We start from the raw sequence: 16,105 nt of genomic DNA on the forward strand, positions 1-16,105 counted from the left end.
TACCCACTTGGTAAAGTAATCGGTGACTACTAAAATCCAGCTGTATCCACCACTAGACTTTTCACTAATCTCTCATATAAAATCAATTCCCCACATTTGGAAAGGTTCCTCTGCTTGCAATGTCCTTAAAGGGAGCGTGCCATCATACTTCAACTTACCAGAGAATTTATTACAAGCTTCGCACTTTCGAACATAGGCATGGCAATCCTTCAAAAGTTGAGGCCAATAGTAACCTGCTCGTAATATCTTATGTGCTGTAGTTCTAGCTGAAAAATGACCACCGCAAACCCCTTCATGCATTTCATTGAGAATAATTGCTGATCGGGCAATATCTAAACAAAATAATAGAATCCCATCCTGATTTTTCCAATATAGATCTCCCTGAATTAAAACATATTTCGCAGCCTGTAACTTAATAGTTCTTTTCTTATTTTCATTCAAATCATCTCTACATTTAGTGTGCTGTAAATAATACACTATATCTGTGTACCAAGGGCATCTCCCAATACTAACTTTAGCATGTTCGTCATCAATTTGGTTGACTTGCACGGCCTCCAAATTTGACTCTGCCATAAGCTTAGCTAGACCCTGCCTTCTAACTAATTTCGTGATTTGAATATCTATGTTGAACTCCTGGATTTGATTTATCCAACAACATCACCTTCCAATAGTTTTAGATTGCCTAAATATGTCTTTGATAGCAGCATTTGGCACATAGGCTATAACCTCAGCTCCTACTAAATAAGGCCGAAAGGATTTCACTGCGTTAACAAGAGCATAAGCCTGTTTTTAATTTATGTCATAATTTAATTCGGCCGCTTGTAAACTCTTGCTAAAGAACGCAATCGGTTGTTCATGTCCCTCATCGTTCTTTTGTAACATAACTGCAGCTATGGTATGGTAAGAAGCAAATGAAAATAATTGGAACGGTTTCTTAAAATCAGGAGATTTCAGAACAGGGGCTTCTTTTATAGCTTGCTTTATCTTAGCAAATGCTCCTACAACCTCGGTATCCCAAGCAATTTGTGTTCCCTTCTTAAGCATCTTAGCAATAGGTTTGACGATTTCAGCAAAGTTAGAAACAAATCTTCTCACAAAGTTGATTTGCCCAAAGAACGATTGGATTCCTTTAATTGTTTTAGGTATCTGAATATTGTCGATGGTTGCTACCCTTTCAGGATCAATTCTTACCCCTTCCTTAGAGACGATATGACCTAATTATTTTCCTTCAATTACCCCAAATTGATATTTTTTAGGGTTCAAAGAGATTCCAAATTCAAGGGCTCTTACGAAAATCTTCTCTAAGTGCTTACAATGGTCATCTACTTTCTTTGAATAAGCGGTAAGGTCATCCTAGTAAACAACCATGATTAAGTCACTTAACCCATCGAAAGCAACATCCATTGCCCTTTGAAAGGTAGCTCCCGCATTTGTTATCCCAAAAGGCATCCTAGCATAGACATAGGTATCCCAAGGTGTCGTAAAAGCAGTCTTATATTGTTTGGATTCTTTAACTTTGACTTGACTATAACTTGAGAATCCATCCATCATAGATAGTAGTTCATTACCGGTTACTTTTTGTAATAAAATTTCCATGTTAGGTAACACATAATTGTCCTTAAGGGAAGATATATTCAAATTTTTGAAATCTATACATAACCGTATGTCTCCGTTCTTCTTCCTTACTGGAACTAAATTTGAAACCCATGTAGAGTGCCTTATAGGTTTTATAATTCCAGCATCTCTTAATTTGATGAGTTTGCCTTTCATTTTTGGAGCTAAGGTTGGATTTATAGGATGCTGTCTTTGTCTAAATGGTTTGGCATCAGGTTTTAGAGGTATTTCATGCTGAAACAAATCTTCCCTATATGCTTTAAACTCGTCATAACTCCAAGCAAAGACGTGCCTATATTTTCTTTATAAAGCAATTAGGTCAGCCCTTATTTTTTATGACAATTTCTTTCCTATGTAAACCTTTTTTGGAGAACTTTCACTTCCCAAATTTATTTCCTCAATTTCAATTTGGATCTTGGTGGATTTGTTGTTTTTTGGACTTTCGTTTTCATCAAAAAATTGTTCTAAAGCAACCAGACCCTTTGGTATTTTATTAGTTTTTAATTGCATTATTTCCTTTCCAAACAATGTTTCCTTACAATCTTTCTCTTCTACACACCCATTCCAATCAATGAACTGATTTTCATAATCTTCCTAACAAGTTAAAAATTTAATAATATCCTTGTCATCTTCATAAACTTGCCAGTTTTGGACATTGTCTGGTATCGAGGGTCTGTTTTTCATTTCAACCTGAATGACCTCATCAAAAGGGATATCTATTTGCCTAATAGCTAGGTTAGCCATTATATCAGCTAGGTAATTAATTGATCTATCAACCCATTTAATTGAAAAGGCATCAAAAAATTCTGGCAAATCCCACACATAGTTTCAGTATTGTTTTAACCTTGGGTTCCTAGTTGAAAATTTATGCCTAATTTGTGAAACAATTAAATCCGAGTCCCCTAAGACAGCAAGCATTTTAATCCCATATGTTTTTGCAATACCAAGACCAATAATTAACGCCTCATATTCAGCAATGTTATTAGTACATTCAAAATTTAGTAAGAAAGAAAATTTAAAAGTTTTACCTAATGGTGAAGTAAAAATAATGCTAGTCCCATTTCTTTCCTTACTACAAGCGCCATAAAAAAACATTTGCCAGATATCATTACAGTTTTCTTTTACATAAATTGAAATTGGATCAGCAATTTTAGAGGTAGGTTTAGTTATGGTTACCTGGAAGTTGTCCATGTCAAAATGGCAGAAGTTAACTTCAGGATCCGAAATATAATCCTCAACCAAATGGTATGACTAGTGTTCCCTTCCAATCCGAATTTCCTTGCCTCCCACAGGTATGGTAGCGTAAGACAGATCCAACTGCACATGACCTCCAACCAAATTCGACCATTGCCTAGATAACAACATACCATAACTTGCTAATATTTCAACTACTATAATGTCAGTTCTGTATGATATGTGGAAATGATGGAAAACGGAATTCAACATTTTTTATAATTCCAACTACAGGTACAGATCTATTATCCATAGCATAACATTTTCCAAAAGGAGTATCAATTTTAAGATCTATTTCTTTCATTACATCAGCAAACATGATTGACTGCCGCACCAGAATCAATCATACAATTCTTTACTAATTTATTGTTTATCAAAAGTGTTATATAGAATGGGTCTACTTGATTTGACCTTTTATTTAATGTTGTTCCTAAATATACAATAGGTGTTTCTTCATTATTTTTAACATCATCCTTATTTTTAATATCTTGCACACTAGATAATATCTTCAGAGTCTCGTCCTTGTAATCAGAAAATTTTATCATCTCCATTAGAGGCATTGCAATTTTCAACTGAGATAAAGCATGACTCATAAAACTATGACAATCAAATATTTTCTTACCATTACTTTGCACGAATCGTTGCTTGGTCATCCTATAAGATTGATTACCTTCCTTTTGCTTGGCTTGGGCTTGGTTATCAAGCTTTTTAGATGTTTCAATCTGCTGCTGATTTCTGGCAAATATACCAGCGGGACTTCCTTAATCAGCATTATTATCTTTATTCCTTCTTTGGTATGTATGCTTAGCGTGCTCAACTACTGCAATAGTATAGGCTCTTCTTTCTTCTGGTGTTAATCTACAAAAGGTAGGCTTATCTTCCTCATCTGAAAACACTTGTTGAGTATATTGCTGCTGGTTAGAACCCCTATAATAACAATCAGCGTTTTGGTTTTCATCCGCAGAATCATCTTCATCTCTCCCCCATAATGGTTCGGATGATATTGTGTTGACTATGGGTTTTTCTTCACTTTCCTGACTTTCTTCTTAAAAAACAGCCTGCACAACAATACAATGATTAGGGTCGTGGGGCAGCCTGCAAGCATCACACCATGGGCCATCATCAACGATATTTACTTTCTTCAAAGGATCAGGTGTATCTTTAACATGAGTCAGTCTTTCTGGTTTTCCATCTTTCCAATTCGTGTTGTAAGGCATATCATGCAATCTTACCCTGTCATTTCTATTAAAGGGTGGCCTCTCATTTCTGCTTTGACTTTTATCTCCTTCAACATATCCATTATTTTTTTAAGTTCGTCCTTCTTAGGGTTTTTTGGGTTATATAGTTTTGGATCATCCCTCTTATTAACTCTTCCTGCTACCTTCCTATCATTTTCAATAGTCATAGCAATTTTGAAAGCTTGAGGCAGCGAAGAAGGTCTTTGAGATCTTATTTCATAGTGAGTTTTACTATCAAAGGCACTTAAGTAAAAATCAATCAAGAATGAATCTACCAGCCTAGTTTCTCTTGGAATCCTGTTGAAAACTTTATTAAACCTTTTGTTGAATTCTGAGACTGATTCATTTGAGTTCTTTGTAATGCTTGTTAACTCATGTGACGCAAAAGATGTATCTATGTGATCCCCAAATTGCTCAATAAATTGATCCGCGAAATTACACCATCCAAAAATGGATCTATCTAGCAAACTTCTATACCATTCCGCAACGTCTTCTATTAATGATTGAACAAACAATTTCATGAATACATCTTCATGATCTTCCTCAAAATCTTCAATTACATTCTTTAGGTTAATAACATGTCTTTCAGCTGATTTAGTTCCATTTCCTGAAAATTTTGAGATGGCATTCCTTAGGTCATTTGAAATAGGATTCGGATATCCTTGAATCCCATTGAAATCAAGTTGTCTATAGCATTCAATTGCCATAGGTTGCCTCATCATTTGATTTCTATTGCCTTGATTTTGCATCACATGTCCTTGGATGTTTTGATTATTGTTATTTTGATTCAGCCCATAAGGCTGCCTAGTATTCCCACCATTTTGCTGAATTCCTCTATTATGTTGTCCATTGTTCCATGCTCGTTAATTTTTATGTCTATTAAAATTATTATCTTGATTTCTATCTCTTCTATTCTCATAGAGCGGATTATCATGACTAGTAGCATATTGTGCTTCCAAATTCTTTCTGTGAGGCAGGGTATTTTAATCTGACTTTTCTTCCCTCCATCTATCTGATCTTTGTTCATTACAAGCTTTAGGCGGGGAAGTAATAAGATCTTTTGATATTCCTATTTTTGCTAGGATATCATCTGGCTGCATTTTTAATGTTTTTGCCAATATTGCGCTAACCATTCGTAGTTTCAGCCATTTTCTTTATTATCATGTCCCACTGCATTATTTATTCCTATTCATCATCATTCTCTATACAGGTTATTTCACATTGAGGCTCTTCATCAATCCTAGGAATGTCAAAGAATGGATTTTCCTCTTCTTTTTCCGGGCTATTATGACTTGATTCACCTATTTCGAGTTGTTTGCTAGTCCTTTCCTCGAAGTTTCTATGTCCTGTGTAAAACATCTTTGCCTTTTGATGTTTACCTTTCTTATTATTTGGCTTTTTCTCAAAAGTTAGTTGTGCAAGTCTTTTAGGCTGGGGATTTACTGATCTTCTACCCCACATACAGCAAACAATTGATGCTAAAAATATAAAATCCAAACAAGATAGAGTCGCCACTTTCCTTTAAACAGAAAGAAATAAAGATCTAGTTTTTTATCTAGCAGAGTTAATGCCAATAACTTAAGAACAATTTGCTGAAAACAAGAAAAGAAATTCTGCTTTAGTTGTTGTTTAGGGTTTATGTGAGATATATATAATTAAAATTCAAGCCAAATTTCAAGATTTTTTAACACAACTTGAAATTTTCAGGAAAGATTTGCAAATTTTATCCAAATGCTTATTAAAAATCTGAATTACTAAAGTCTGAAAATTATAAACAGCAAATGGAAAAAGAAGGCTCACTAATGTTTTTATGCTTGTAATGAAAGAAAACAAAATCAGAGAACTCACTTCAAGACTTATGCCTAAATGAAACTCTAAACTAGTCCTAGAGTAAGTAAACCTTACTTGCGACTTTCCCTAGTAGAGTCGCCAATCTGTTGGTTATCAAAATCACAGGTTAGAAACCTATGAGCCTTGCTTGCTCAATGCTGGGTATCTAACTGATTTTGGCCAACTTCACAGGATTGGCTCCAATCCTCTACACTTTTGGTTCCGCTGGACCAAGGCCTGTTTACCTAAATCCTGGATAGCAAAACTTAATTCCAAGACGATTTATAGCGGATTATAGCAATCAAATGAACTCCTCAATTGGCAAGCATCAAAGAAACGTTCTCGATTATTTATCCTCAAACTTCAATTACTTTATTTAAGATATTATGTGTTGCTGAAATGAAAAAGATAGACAAATTATTAAATGAAATCAGATTGCCAAAGGAAAAGAATAGAGAAATGTCAGAATTGGGTTCAAAATTATTGAGCGATTTTTATGATCAGTGCTGAATTCTAATTGGGCAATAAAGTCAAAAATACATTTCATTACATACAACTTTACAGTATTGTTGGTATAATATTTGTTAATAACTTAGTTAATTTGATGCCACAAATTGTCACACTTTAGCATATTCAAATTAGTCTATTATAATTTAACCATCTCACGGGCATAATAGATACAAATAATGACAAAAAGATGATATCCTATACTATTTGTATTGATCAAATCTGAACAACCGTAAACAATTTGATGCACTAATCAAATTAATAAATTAGAAACAAATAAATAATTCAACTATAAAGGACGAGCTATGTATGGTTCAACTCTAAAACAAATAAAATTTCTTACTGATTTATTGCTAGACAAATCGTGATGAAGACACTCAATCTCTTGATGCTCTACCCAACACGATCAGATCCATACAATTTCTGGAAATAACACTCAAAGAAAATTGAAATCTCCTTGGCTTTGTTCAAAACTCTAACTTCTCTCTCAGACAGAAAGATTCCAACAATATTAATAGAAAATTTACAGATTTCAAAGGAAGCCCTCTCAATTGTGCCTGTTTGAAATTTACATCTTATATATATAGACAATGAAAGGTCATATTTTGAAAGGTTATGTCTTTTATGAAGAGTTGTGTTTTAATGTCATACCCTTTCAAAACAAATGACCAATCGCTATTTTTTATGAAATAATCAAAATACAAACAATTCTTTAGCCGGCGGTTTAATTGGCATATTATATCTCTTCACAACCTCCTGCCCTTTTACTCATGCGCATCCAAACTTTGGTGTACGTAGGCACAATCTATCCATACTTCTACACTTTAACAATTCATACATCTGGGTATGTGCTTAATCATTGTAACTTTGTTCGCTTGTGGCTACTATCATCTGCTCTTTCTATGCCCATTTGAAACTTACTGGCATCAAATGCAATCATCAATCCTTTTCTCTCTCCAATTCGTGGCGAGTATCCATACTCAGGCTTCCGGGTAACTTTGCATGAGGTGTCTTTTAAGCCTCTTCTCAACACGTACACACCTCATATCCAGTGCTTCATCCGTTCCTTCGTATACCTACAACGAAAGGAAAGATATTAGGAATCAATTAATAAAAATTGAAACCTAAGTACAGACGCAAGATATAAGGGCCATAGATTTGTTTGATTGTCCCACAGCAACACTCGGGGTCTGCTCGTTAATGTCTCCTTCGAAGGAGAAATCGCAAACATTCTACACTAGTCAATCCGATGCACGTGACCTGTCTATGTGGACAAATATTTACTACACCTGGTGTTATCAACAAATAATAATATGCAAATTAAGCCCTCGAGTTAATCACATCAAACAAGATCAAGGCCCTACCGCAACTTTTTGCCAAAGACAATGCATCATTCCAGGTCCTTGGTATTGCATAAGAATGTAATCTAGCTTACAGCCTAGACCATATGCCCGAGTGGATAAAACTCTTGGGGCCATTCCTCTCAGCTTATGCAGTATTTGCTCTCTTCATTTCCGTGTGGTTGAGTATCAAATGATATCCGACCATACACAAGACCCTGAGTAACCTTTGTTTCATTGAGAGCTAAGAGAACTCAAACAAAAGCATCATCATTTATTTTCATAATATATTTTGCCTGTACAACTTTGGTCCCATAAATGCAAATGGCAATGGTCTTTAATGTGATCAGAACAAAGGGCATCAACTGAATATCACCATACATCTGAGCCTCTCTCTTCATTAACTTGCTTATTTGTGATGTCCTATAATCCTCAGATTCATTGCAACTGACTCCATAAGTGGGGCTGATGAATTGTGATTGTGACGTACACGTAAAGCTTCAGACAAGTTTCGAAAGCTACCATTATGTCTATGTCTTGGACCTCCTTCTCCCATAACCATGCTTTCCCTTCCCTCATTAGCTGCTGGTATTTGCAAGCATTCGCCCCCTAAGTCTGCTCTTCTTCTCAACAGTCCGAGAATCGAACCCCTGAAATACAAAATCCTACAGAACAGTTTGTGTTTCTATTAACACTATTTGTGTAAAAGCATTCTGTAATTTTTCCGCAAATCCGGGAATGTCATCAATCAATGCATAGGCATCAGCCACCATAATGTAGTTTTCAGGATTGAACTTCTAACAAACTCCGAGCAGCAATGTATCAAATTTCTCTAATGCCCTCATCAGTCAAGCCTCAATTCCAGGGTTCATCTCTTGTACAGCAGAAAACTCTATATAATGATCCAATAGTTGGAAATATTCTGCTAAGATTTGAAATGCTTTGCTGTAATTCCCTTCCTCCACAAAGCTATCTAGTGAAGACCACAAATCTAAAGAATGTTGTAGTTGTGTCAAGACAGGAAGCATATCCCCATCATAATTTCATGAATGAAGACATAAAATTCTCAAACTCCATCACAACCGACCTTATCCACTTGCTTGTCAAAGCTAATCTCCAAATCACCAACGTAGAAACTTGCACCCTGTGTCACCTCTTCTACGTGATCACCAGAAGGTTGCAAATCAATGGGGGTTGACTGCTCTTCTTTTTCAAGGTCCTCTATTAGATGATTTTGGTCTACCTAAAATTTTTCATACATAGTTTTGCACTGGTCTTTTGCAAGGAGATCTTGAGCTAATTCAAAATACTTCTTTTTTGCCAAATCGATCTTATTTTGGAGTTTTGGATGGAAATCCATGAAATTACTGAAGGCTAATTCTTTTTGAATCTTCTGAAGGAGTTTTTTGTACTCATCATGCATATCAAGTACCTTTTTTTTGAAATACCATTTTTGGTTTTCGACTTGCTAAACACTTGACATAATCGATGAAGCATCTTCATTCTTTTTCCAAATATTCTCCAAATTTAAGGAAGTTGCTCTCCTTTCTAATTTTGCTTCATTTTTGCATTTTCACTATATCTGGTTTCTGATAAAAGTTTCACTTAAAAGTCTATAAAATCCCTTGGATTTTCTTTCTATGGTTTCTTTTCCTTAGTTTAAATGTAATTAATACAGAGAACACAATAATCGGTTTATCTTACCATAGAATGTGATTTCCATAGTTGATAATAACAAATCAGCAAGAATCAATGATTAACACTCTTTCTTGAGATGGTTATAGAAATATGAAAAATTCATTGTGCACCTGTAATGGTTCCAGCCAAGGACAAAATATCCTCCTTCCCTTTTGCTAGATGAGAAACACGTTGCAACCTATCCCTGGAGTGTCCCCACATAAATTGATGATGCTTTGTTATAGAAAACAATGTGTTATGGATTCTTAGGAGAAAGATGCACTGAATTACTGATCCATCACCTCCTCCAAATAACAACACAATGTAGAAGTCGCTTTTTCTCATCCTCGGTTATTCCTTTTTATAATAGATTAATCTTGTCACGAACAACAGCATCAAATTAGTATCATATGGTAACCAATCAATTCACATTATCCTTGCAATGACTTCACTACACCAACTCATGCCTAGGTGTTCTGGGCTGGTCCTTCACACTAATCTTTCACCAAGCTAGTTGCTCAACTTGGGCCCAACAAAAGCAATTTACAACAAAGCCATGGTCACATTCAAATATGAATTGGCCAAAGTTTTTGTTTTTTTTTTTAAATTAATTCAACACAAATTTGTTTGTTTGTAAGATACTTCCAAAGCAACTATTCTTGTCAAGTAATCCTGAGTCCCAATTACTTATAACCAAATAACTACCCCTTTTACTCTTGCATCTTCTACACCACACCTCTAGCTCCAATTGGTAGCCTCTGAGACGTCTCCTTTATCCTGAGAGCTCTCTTCTCCTATGTGGCAACTCAATCAAGGTTACTACTATAGTAACTCCAAGAGAGAGTTATCACTCTCCCAAATTAGGTCCGCACTCAACAAAATAGACTTGGGCCATATTAAAGTTTCTTCCTCAGGCATTCATGTCAAGGGTGCTTCCAACTTGCCATACAACTTGTTCAATGTTGCACACACCCCAAATATGGTTTAGGATGACAATGATTTATTTCAACTCTGTTGTCTCTGCTCTATAGAGCCCCGAAAATGTTTAATCTCCTATTATCTATAGAGTCGTTCAACACTTCGCAGTAACAAAAATTCCAAAATATGGTGACTTCTTGTGCTCTATGTTAGGGGCATTCGCACAACAAAGACTAAGCCTTCAAAAATCTTGCACAGTATAGATCCTCAAACGCTTATGAAAAACACCATCTTTTCCAATCCTTCTAGACACCATACCTCATCATGCAGTACTGGCAGATAATGCTTCTTGTATACGGTAAGCGTTGTTACTTCGAATACCTTTAGAATACATTTCAATTATGTCGACATCTAAAAATACCTTCAACTATAGCCTTGAATCAAACCCATGTCTCTATGCATGTACGATATGTTGCATCATTCCTGTCAATACCACTTTAAAGGAAACCAGCTCACGATATCTCCAATCTCTATTCCTGACATACCAAATGAAGAGTTGCCCTTGTAACAGCTCCTTCTAACAGCACTCGGCTAGAAAAAAACAAAATCTAACGTCTAAATTTGCTCAAAGTCCATTTGCAACAAATATCTAACGAAACCATAAATCTAGGTGTAAGTTAATCCTTCTACATCTTCTACAGCTCTTCATGTGTCGATGTTCGAAGATAATTACAGATGTTGTTAACTCCACACGACAACCATCTAGAATACAGGTGTACCCTTCAGTCCTTCTGTTACAAGCACTTTTTATCAATTGTCGTTCAGGACCTAGGTAGAGTGTAAAAAATATATAAAGCAACTTTTGGGCAGTTAGCTAGAACAATGGGATGGCCCGTAATTGTCCTCTGACAATACTATTCAATGTGGAATTTATTCCTGTGCCAAACACCAAGAACACAAACTTGTCGTATTCCTATACCTGTGCGTACTCTCTGGAATAGTTATTGTATTTTAAATTGTTTGCATATCATTCTCCCATTGTCTTTCTAGGTTCGAATCGTGCTTGGCTAGTAAATTAGTGTAACTGATGGCTCTCTCAGTAACGTTGAAAATGGGTGAATCTTTCTCTACAGCTTCAAGGTGACTATCTCAAACATCCTGTAGTTCCTGGCAGCACCTTCCCAAGTTCTGTTTACCAATTGCAAAAACCTACGAACAAAGCATTTCCTAGGCTAAGAATTATTATTATTCTTCATTTCATTCTGGAATGACCATTGCTCGAAGGTAGTTACAGAAAAAGGGCTCCTTAAATCCGTGATCTAAGCCCAACCTTTTTGTTCATTGTAAGACAACAAAAATCAAGATTTCAAAAAATTTAAAGGACTCCATTATACATTAAGGCCCGACAAATCTTTGGATTTCGCCAATCTTTCAATACGTCACGAAAGGCTCCATCAGAAGAATATTTCACGACCCTTAATAACTGAGCAAATGTTATGGCCTTTGGAAATAGAACTCTGTATAAATTTATTCCACCTTTTCTTTAAAGAAACAATTAATCTACCCACAAAGATAGTGTTCTTTTAACAACCTCCTGTCTCAAGGAACCTCATAACCCTGTTATTTTGAGAACAAATATTTCTAGCTTCTCCCAAATTTGATAAATTCTTCAAGTAATCTCGTTGCACCTAGGAAAACCAGCTCTGATAATTATTTTTTGAATGGGCCTCATAGGATGGCAGGAATTTTAGCTCTAATACCACTGAAATATCCCTAACAGATATTTACTCGTTCTTACCCAAAATATATATTTACTCGTTCTTACCCAAAATATATTCAGAACTAAACATATGGAGATGTATTAATCATAACCAGTAGAAACTCCAACAGATATTTATCCAGCTTCTTCTTGAATATAGTATTCAAAACTCAAACATAAGTAGATATAATATGATACAACAATAAAACCAGAAGATTCTCCACAAGATAATAACCCATTCTTTCCAAAATAATATTCAAGATTTGAGCATATGAAAATGTGTTACAAACCAATAATATAGAAAACCAGTGAACTCTTATAAACTTCCTAAAACAACGTTATTGCATTATACAACAGCAATACAATAACCAGCAATCAGAACCCAATCTTAAATACAATTTTACAGTCAGATTGGAACATCAAAAGAACCTATAAGTGCAAATGAGACACTTGAAGTGATGTCTCCACGAACAATAGGTTTGCGTCCACTGTCTGCCGACACGACGGGCTACGTCCTTACATGGGCTAAAAGTTGAAACTTTCTGAATACTCTCCTAAGAGAGAACTGAAATCCAAATAATAAATCCAAGCATGCCAAAAGGAGTCTCTTCTCCTTTTATTCTCACAACTGTGACTCTTCGACTTCCCTCTTGGCTTTTCATCTTATCTCTCCTTGTCATCTTAAGCCCACTTTGAATATTAAATAGACCTTTTATAATAAGAGCCACACTTTCATAGTCAATTTTAATATCATGTAAATGTGTCCTTTAATATTTCTAATGTCCCAAAAGGGGGACATTACAACTATGTGCACTACATAAGGGCAAATTGATATAGTTGATAGTGGTTTCAAATACTTAAGGCTGAAATACTTTGTCCTTCAATGTTAAGTAATTTAATAGAATTTAGTAAGTAATTTGGTAACAGAGTCCGTGCCATGCCATTTATTCAAGTTATTAAATCATCATTCTGAATAATTGCAAAAGACTTCGGGTTTTTGCAACTATTCAACCCATATAAAAGTAGATTGGTGTCTTACGTTTTGTTTTTATGTCAACTCACAAGCCATCGATAGTATCATAGCAATAGGTATATTTTGTTGAATTTTTAGTGTTATTCAGAAGTTGTTGATAAAATCACCTTGAAAAAAGAGAAATAGATTACAAGAACCACCCTATTTTTAATTTCCAGTTAAGTCCTTGTTGGAGCTACTACCTACAATAAGAAAGGAGCCTCCCCTATTGCTAAGAGGAGAGAATAATCTCACTTGACATTGCCTAAAGTTACAGTTTTGCAAGTTGTGTGTAATGTCCCCTTCTCTATGCTAGGCTTTACTAGCACTTCATTGGTCTATGTTTACATCTAGATAGGCTAACAGAATTAATCTTGAGGATGCCAGCCATTCACAGGAATCTATTTGGTTTCGTTGGAGAAATATTTAAGTTGTGGAGCTTTTCTATAGTTAAGTCACTTTATTTTATAAACTTGATTTATAAAGTTACTTTATGACTTAAAGTCATTTTATAACAAAAGTAACTCAAGTGACTAAAAGATGAAATTGGCTTTTATCCCACATTGCCTAGTTGCTTGTACTTTCCCTCATATCGAGGTTATAAAAGAAATGAGCTTCCTTGGGATTGAAAGCATGAAATCTATCAATATATTGAAGATAATCCTGGTTGCTTAAATGTGACTAATTTTCTTAAGAACGAAAAACCCCTTAAGGAGAATCAAGAGGCTAGACGTAGCCCCAGTATCTCACCTTACTCAGACTGGAATTAGAGGTAGCATATTGGAGTTAGCATGAAACCTTCTTGAGATTACGACAAATAGAAAGAGCACAATCAGCCGACAGAAAGGTTCTTGGACACAAGTTCATTGGTGTACGAATATTAGTAAATTGGGTGGTAGTTTGAAGACGGCAGCGTGGAGGACAGCCAGCCCAAGGCCCTCATGATAGAGGTAACTTCCACAACTTACCTGAAACATTGTGTTAGTATTTGGCAAAGTGGTGGTCTCCTTCTAGATTCCAGTTGTACGGAAGAGTTACCGTGTGGAGATTGGTGGTCACATTTCCATGGCTCTTGCCCAACGGCCGAGGGCTCTACATACTCCAGCACTAGGACATCTACAGGACAATGTTTGTATGGGTAGTGTGCTCGAGTGGAGCTAGTGTGCAGCATTTGGAACCAAGACAGACGTCATTCCAAGAGCGGCATTGATAGTGGACTATCACAGGTAGTGGCCAGCGTGGATTGATTCCCAACCGTGGCACCCTCCTATTGATGAAATTGGGTTTGTACATAAACCCCAAGTTTATTTCTATCAAGTTATGTATGTACATAGGATGTCTTCCTAATTGAATTAGGAGTTCCTTCAATTGTTCCTGCATTTCGGTTCACATCTTCTATCAATTCTTGTAATCGATACTATATGTGTCAATGCAAAAATAACATTCTTGAGTCGCCAATAGCACAAAGCTTCTTTGGAGTCATTAAGTCAATTTGTTTGGGCAGCCACTCCATAATTTTTTTTATAACAGACATAGAAAGGATATTAAAGTGGTATCAGAGGCACAAGACTTGCCAACTTGTGGGTAAACTATTGGAATTGCAGGCTGGTTGAAATAGGAAAAATGTCAGATAGGCATAAATAGAAAGCCATATAATTTTAGTCAAATCTGACCTGAACAAGCAAGGTTTTCAGACCAAATTGATATCGAGGATAGTTACACAGTTGATGAGGAGCTAACCTTTGAGACAAGCATACAAGTTGAACAGGTTGAACAGATCAAGGTTATAAAAGCAATGAGCTTCCTTGGGATTGAAAGCATGAAATATATCAATATAGCGAAGATAATCGTAGTTGCTTAAATGTGACTGGTTTTCTTAAGGATGAAACCCCTTAAGGAGAATTGAGAGGCTGGACATAGCCCTAGTATCTCACCTTACTTACTCAAACTGGAATGCAGATTGGAGTCAGCATGAAACCTTCTTGAGATTACAACAAATGGAAAGAGCACAGTCAACCGAGAGAAAGGTTCTTGGACACAGGTTCATTGGTGTACAGATATCAGTAAATTGGGTGGTAGTTTGAAGACGGTAGCATGCAGGATAGCTAGCCCAAGGCCCTCGTGACAAAGGTAACTTCCACGTCTTACCTGAAGCATTGTGTTAGTATTTGGCAGAGTGGTGGTCTCCTTCTAGACTCCGATTGTACAGAAGAGTTACCGTGTGGAGATTGGGGGTCACAAATCCATGGCTCTTGCCCAACGGTCGAGAGCTCTACGTACTCCAGCACTAGGACGTCTACAAGACGATGTTTGTATGTGTAGTGTGCTCGGGTGGAGCTAGTGTGCAGCATTTGGAACCAAGACAGATGTCATTACGAGAGTGGCATTGACAGTAGACTTTCACAGGTAGCGGCTAGCATGGACTAATTCCCAACCGCGGCACCCTCCTATAGATGAAATCGGGTTTGTACACAAACCCCAAGGTTATTTCTATCAAGTTATGTCTATACGTAGGATGTCTTCCTAATTAAATTAGGAGTTCCTTCAATTGTTCCTGCATTTAAGTTCACATCTTGTATCAATTCTTGTAATCGATACTATATATGTCAATGCAAAAATAATGTTCTTGAGTCGCCAATAGCACAAAGCTTCTTTGGAGTCATTAAGTCAATTTGTTTGGGCAGCCACTCCATAAATTTTTTGATAACAGACATAGAAAGGATATTACAATGGTATTAGAGGCACAAGACTTGCCAGCTTGTGGGTAAACTATTAGAATTGCAAGCTAGTTGGAACAGGAAAAATGTCAGATAGGCATGAATAGGAAGCCATATAATTTTAGTCACATCCAACCTAAACAAGCAAGGTTTTCAGACCAAATTGATATTGAGGATAGTTACACAGTTGATGAGGAGCTAACCTTTGAGACAAGCATACAGGTTGAACAAGTTGAACAGGCTGAATAGGTATAGGTCAC

General features: G+C 36.1%; 1 protein-coding gene across 4 annotated transcripts in view; it reads right to left on the reverse strand.

The window, feature by feature from the left end:
- The window catches only part of LOC149538900 (TatD related DNase), a 121,814-nt gene that overhangs the window by 52,351 nt on the left and 53,358 nt on the right, over positions 1–16,105 (reverse strand). For 2 of the 4 annotated variants that reach the window (XM_089800292.1, XM_089800293.1), the window contains exon 6: positions 2,791–2,931. The exons of the other annotated variants lie outside the window; for them this stretch is intronic. In XM_089800292.1, coding sequence (XP_089656418.1) covers positions 2,791–2,931 — 141 coding nt within the window. The remainder of the gene's footprint in view (positions 1–2,790; positions 2,932–16,105) is intronic. 4 annotated transcript variants of the gene reach the window in all.

Source organism: Cupressus sempervirens, chromosome 9 (genome assembly GCF_028749045.1).
Source record: "Cupressus sempervirens isolate cs-2001-9-10 chromosome 9, ASM2874904v1, whole genome shotgun sequence".
NCBI classification, from domain to species: Eukaryota; Viridiplantae; Streptophyta; class Pinopsida; order Cupressales; family Cupressaceae; genus Cupressus; species Cupressus sempervirens.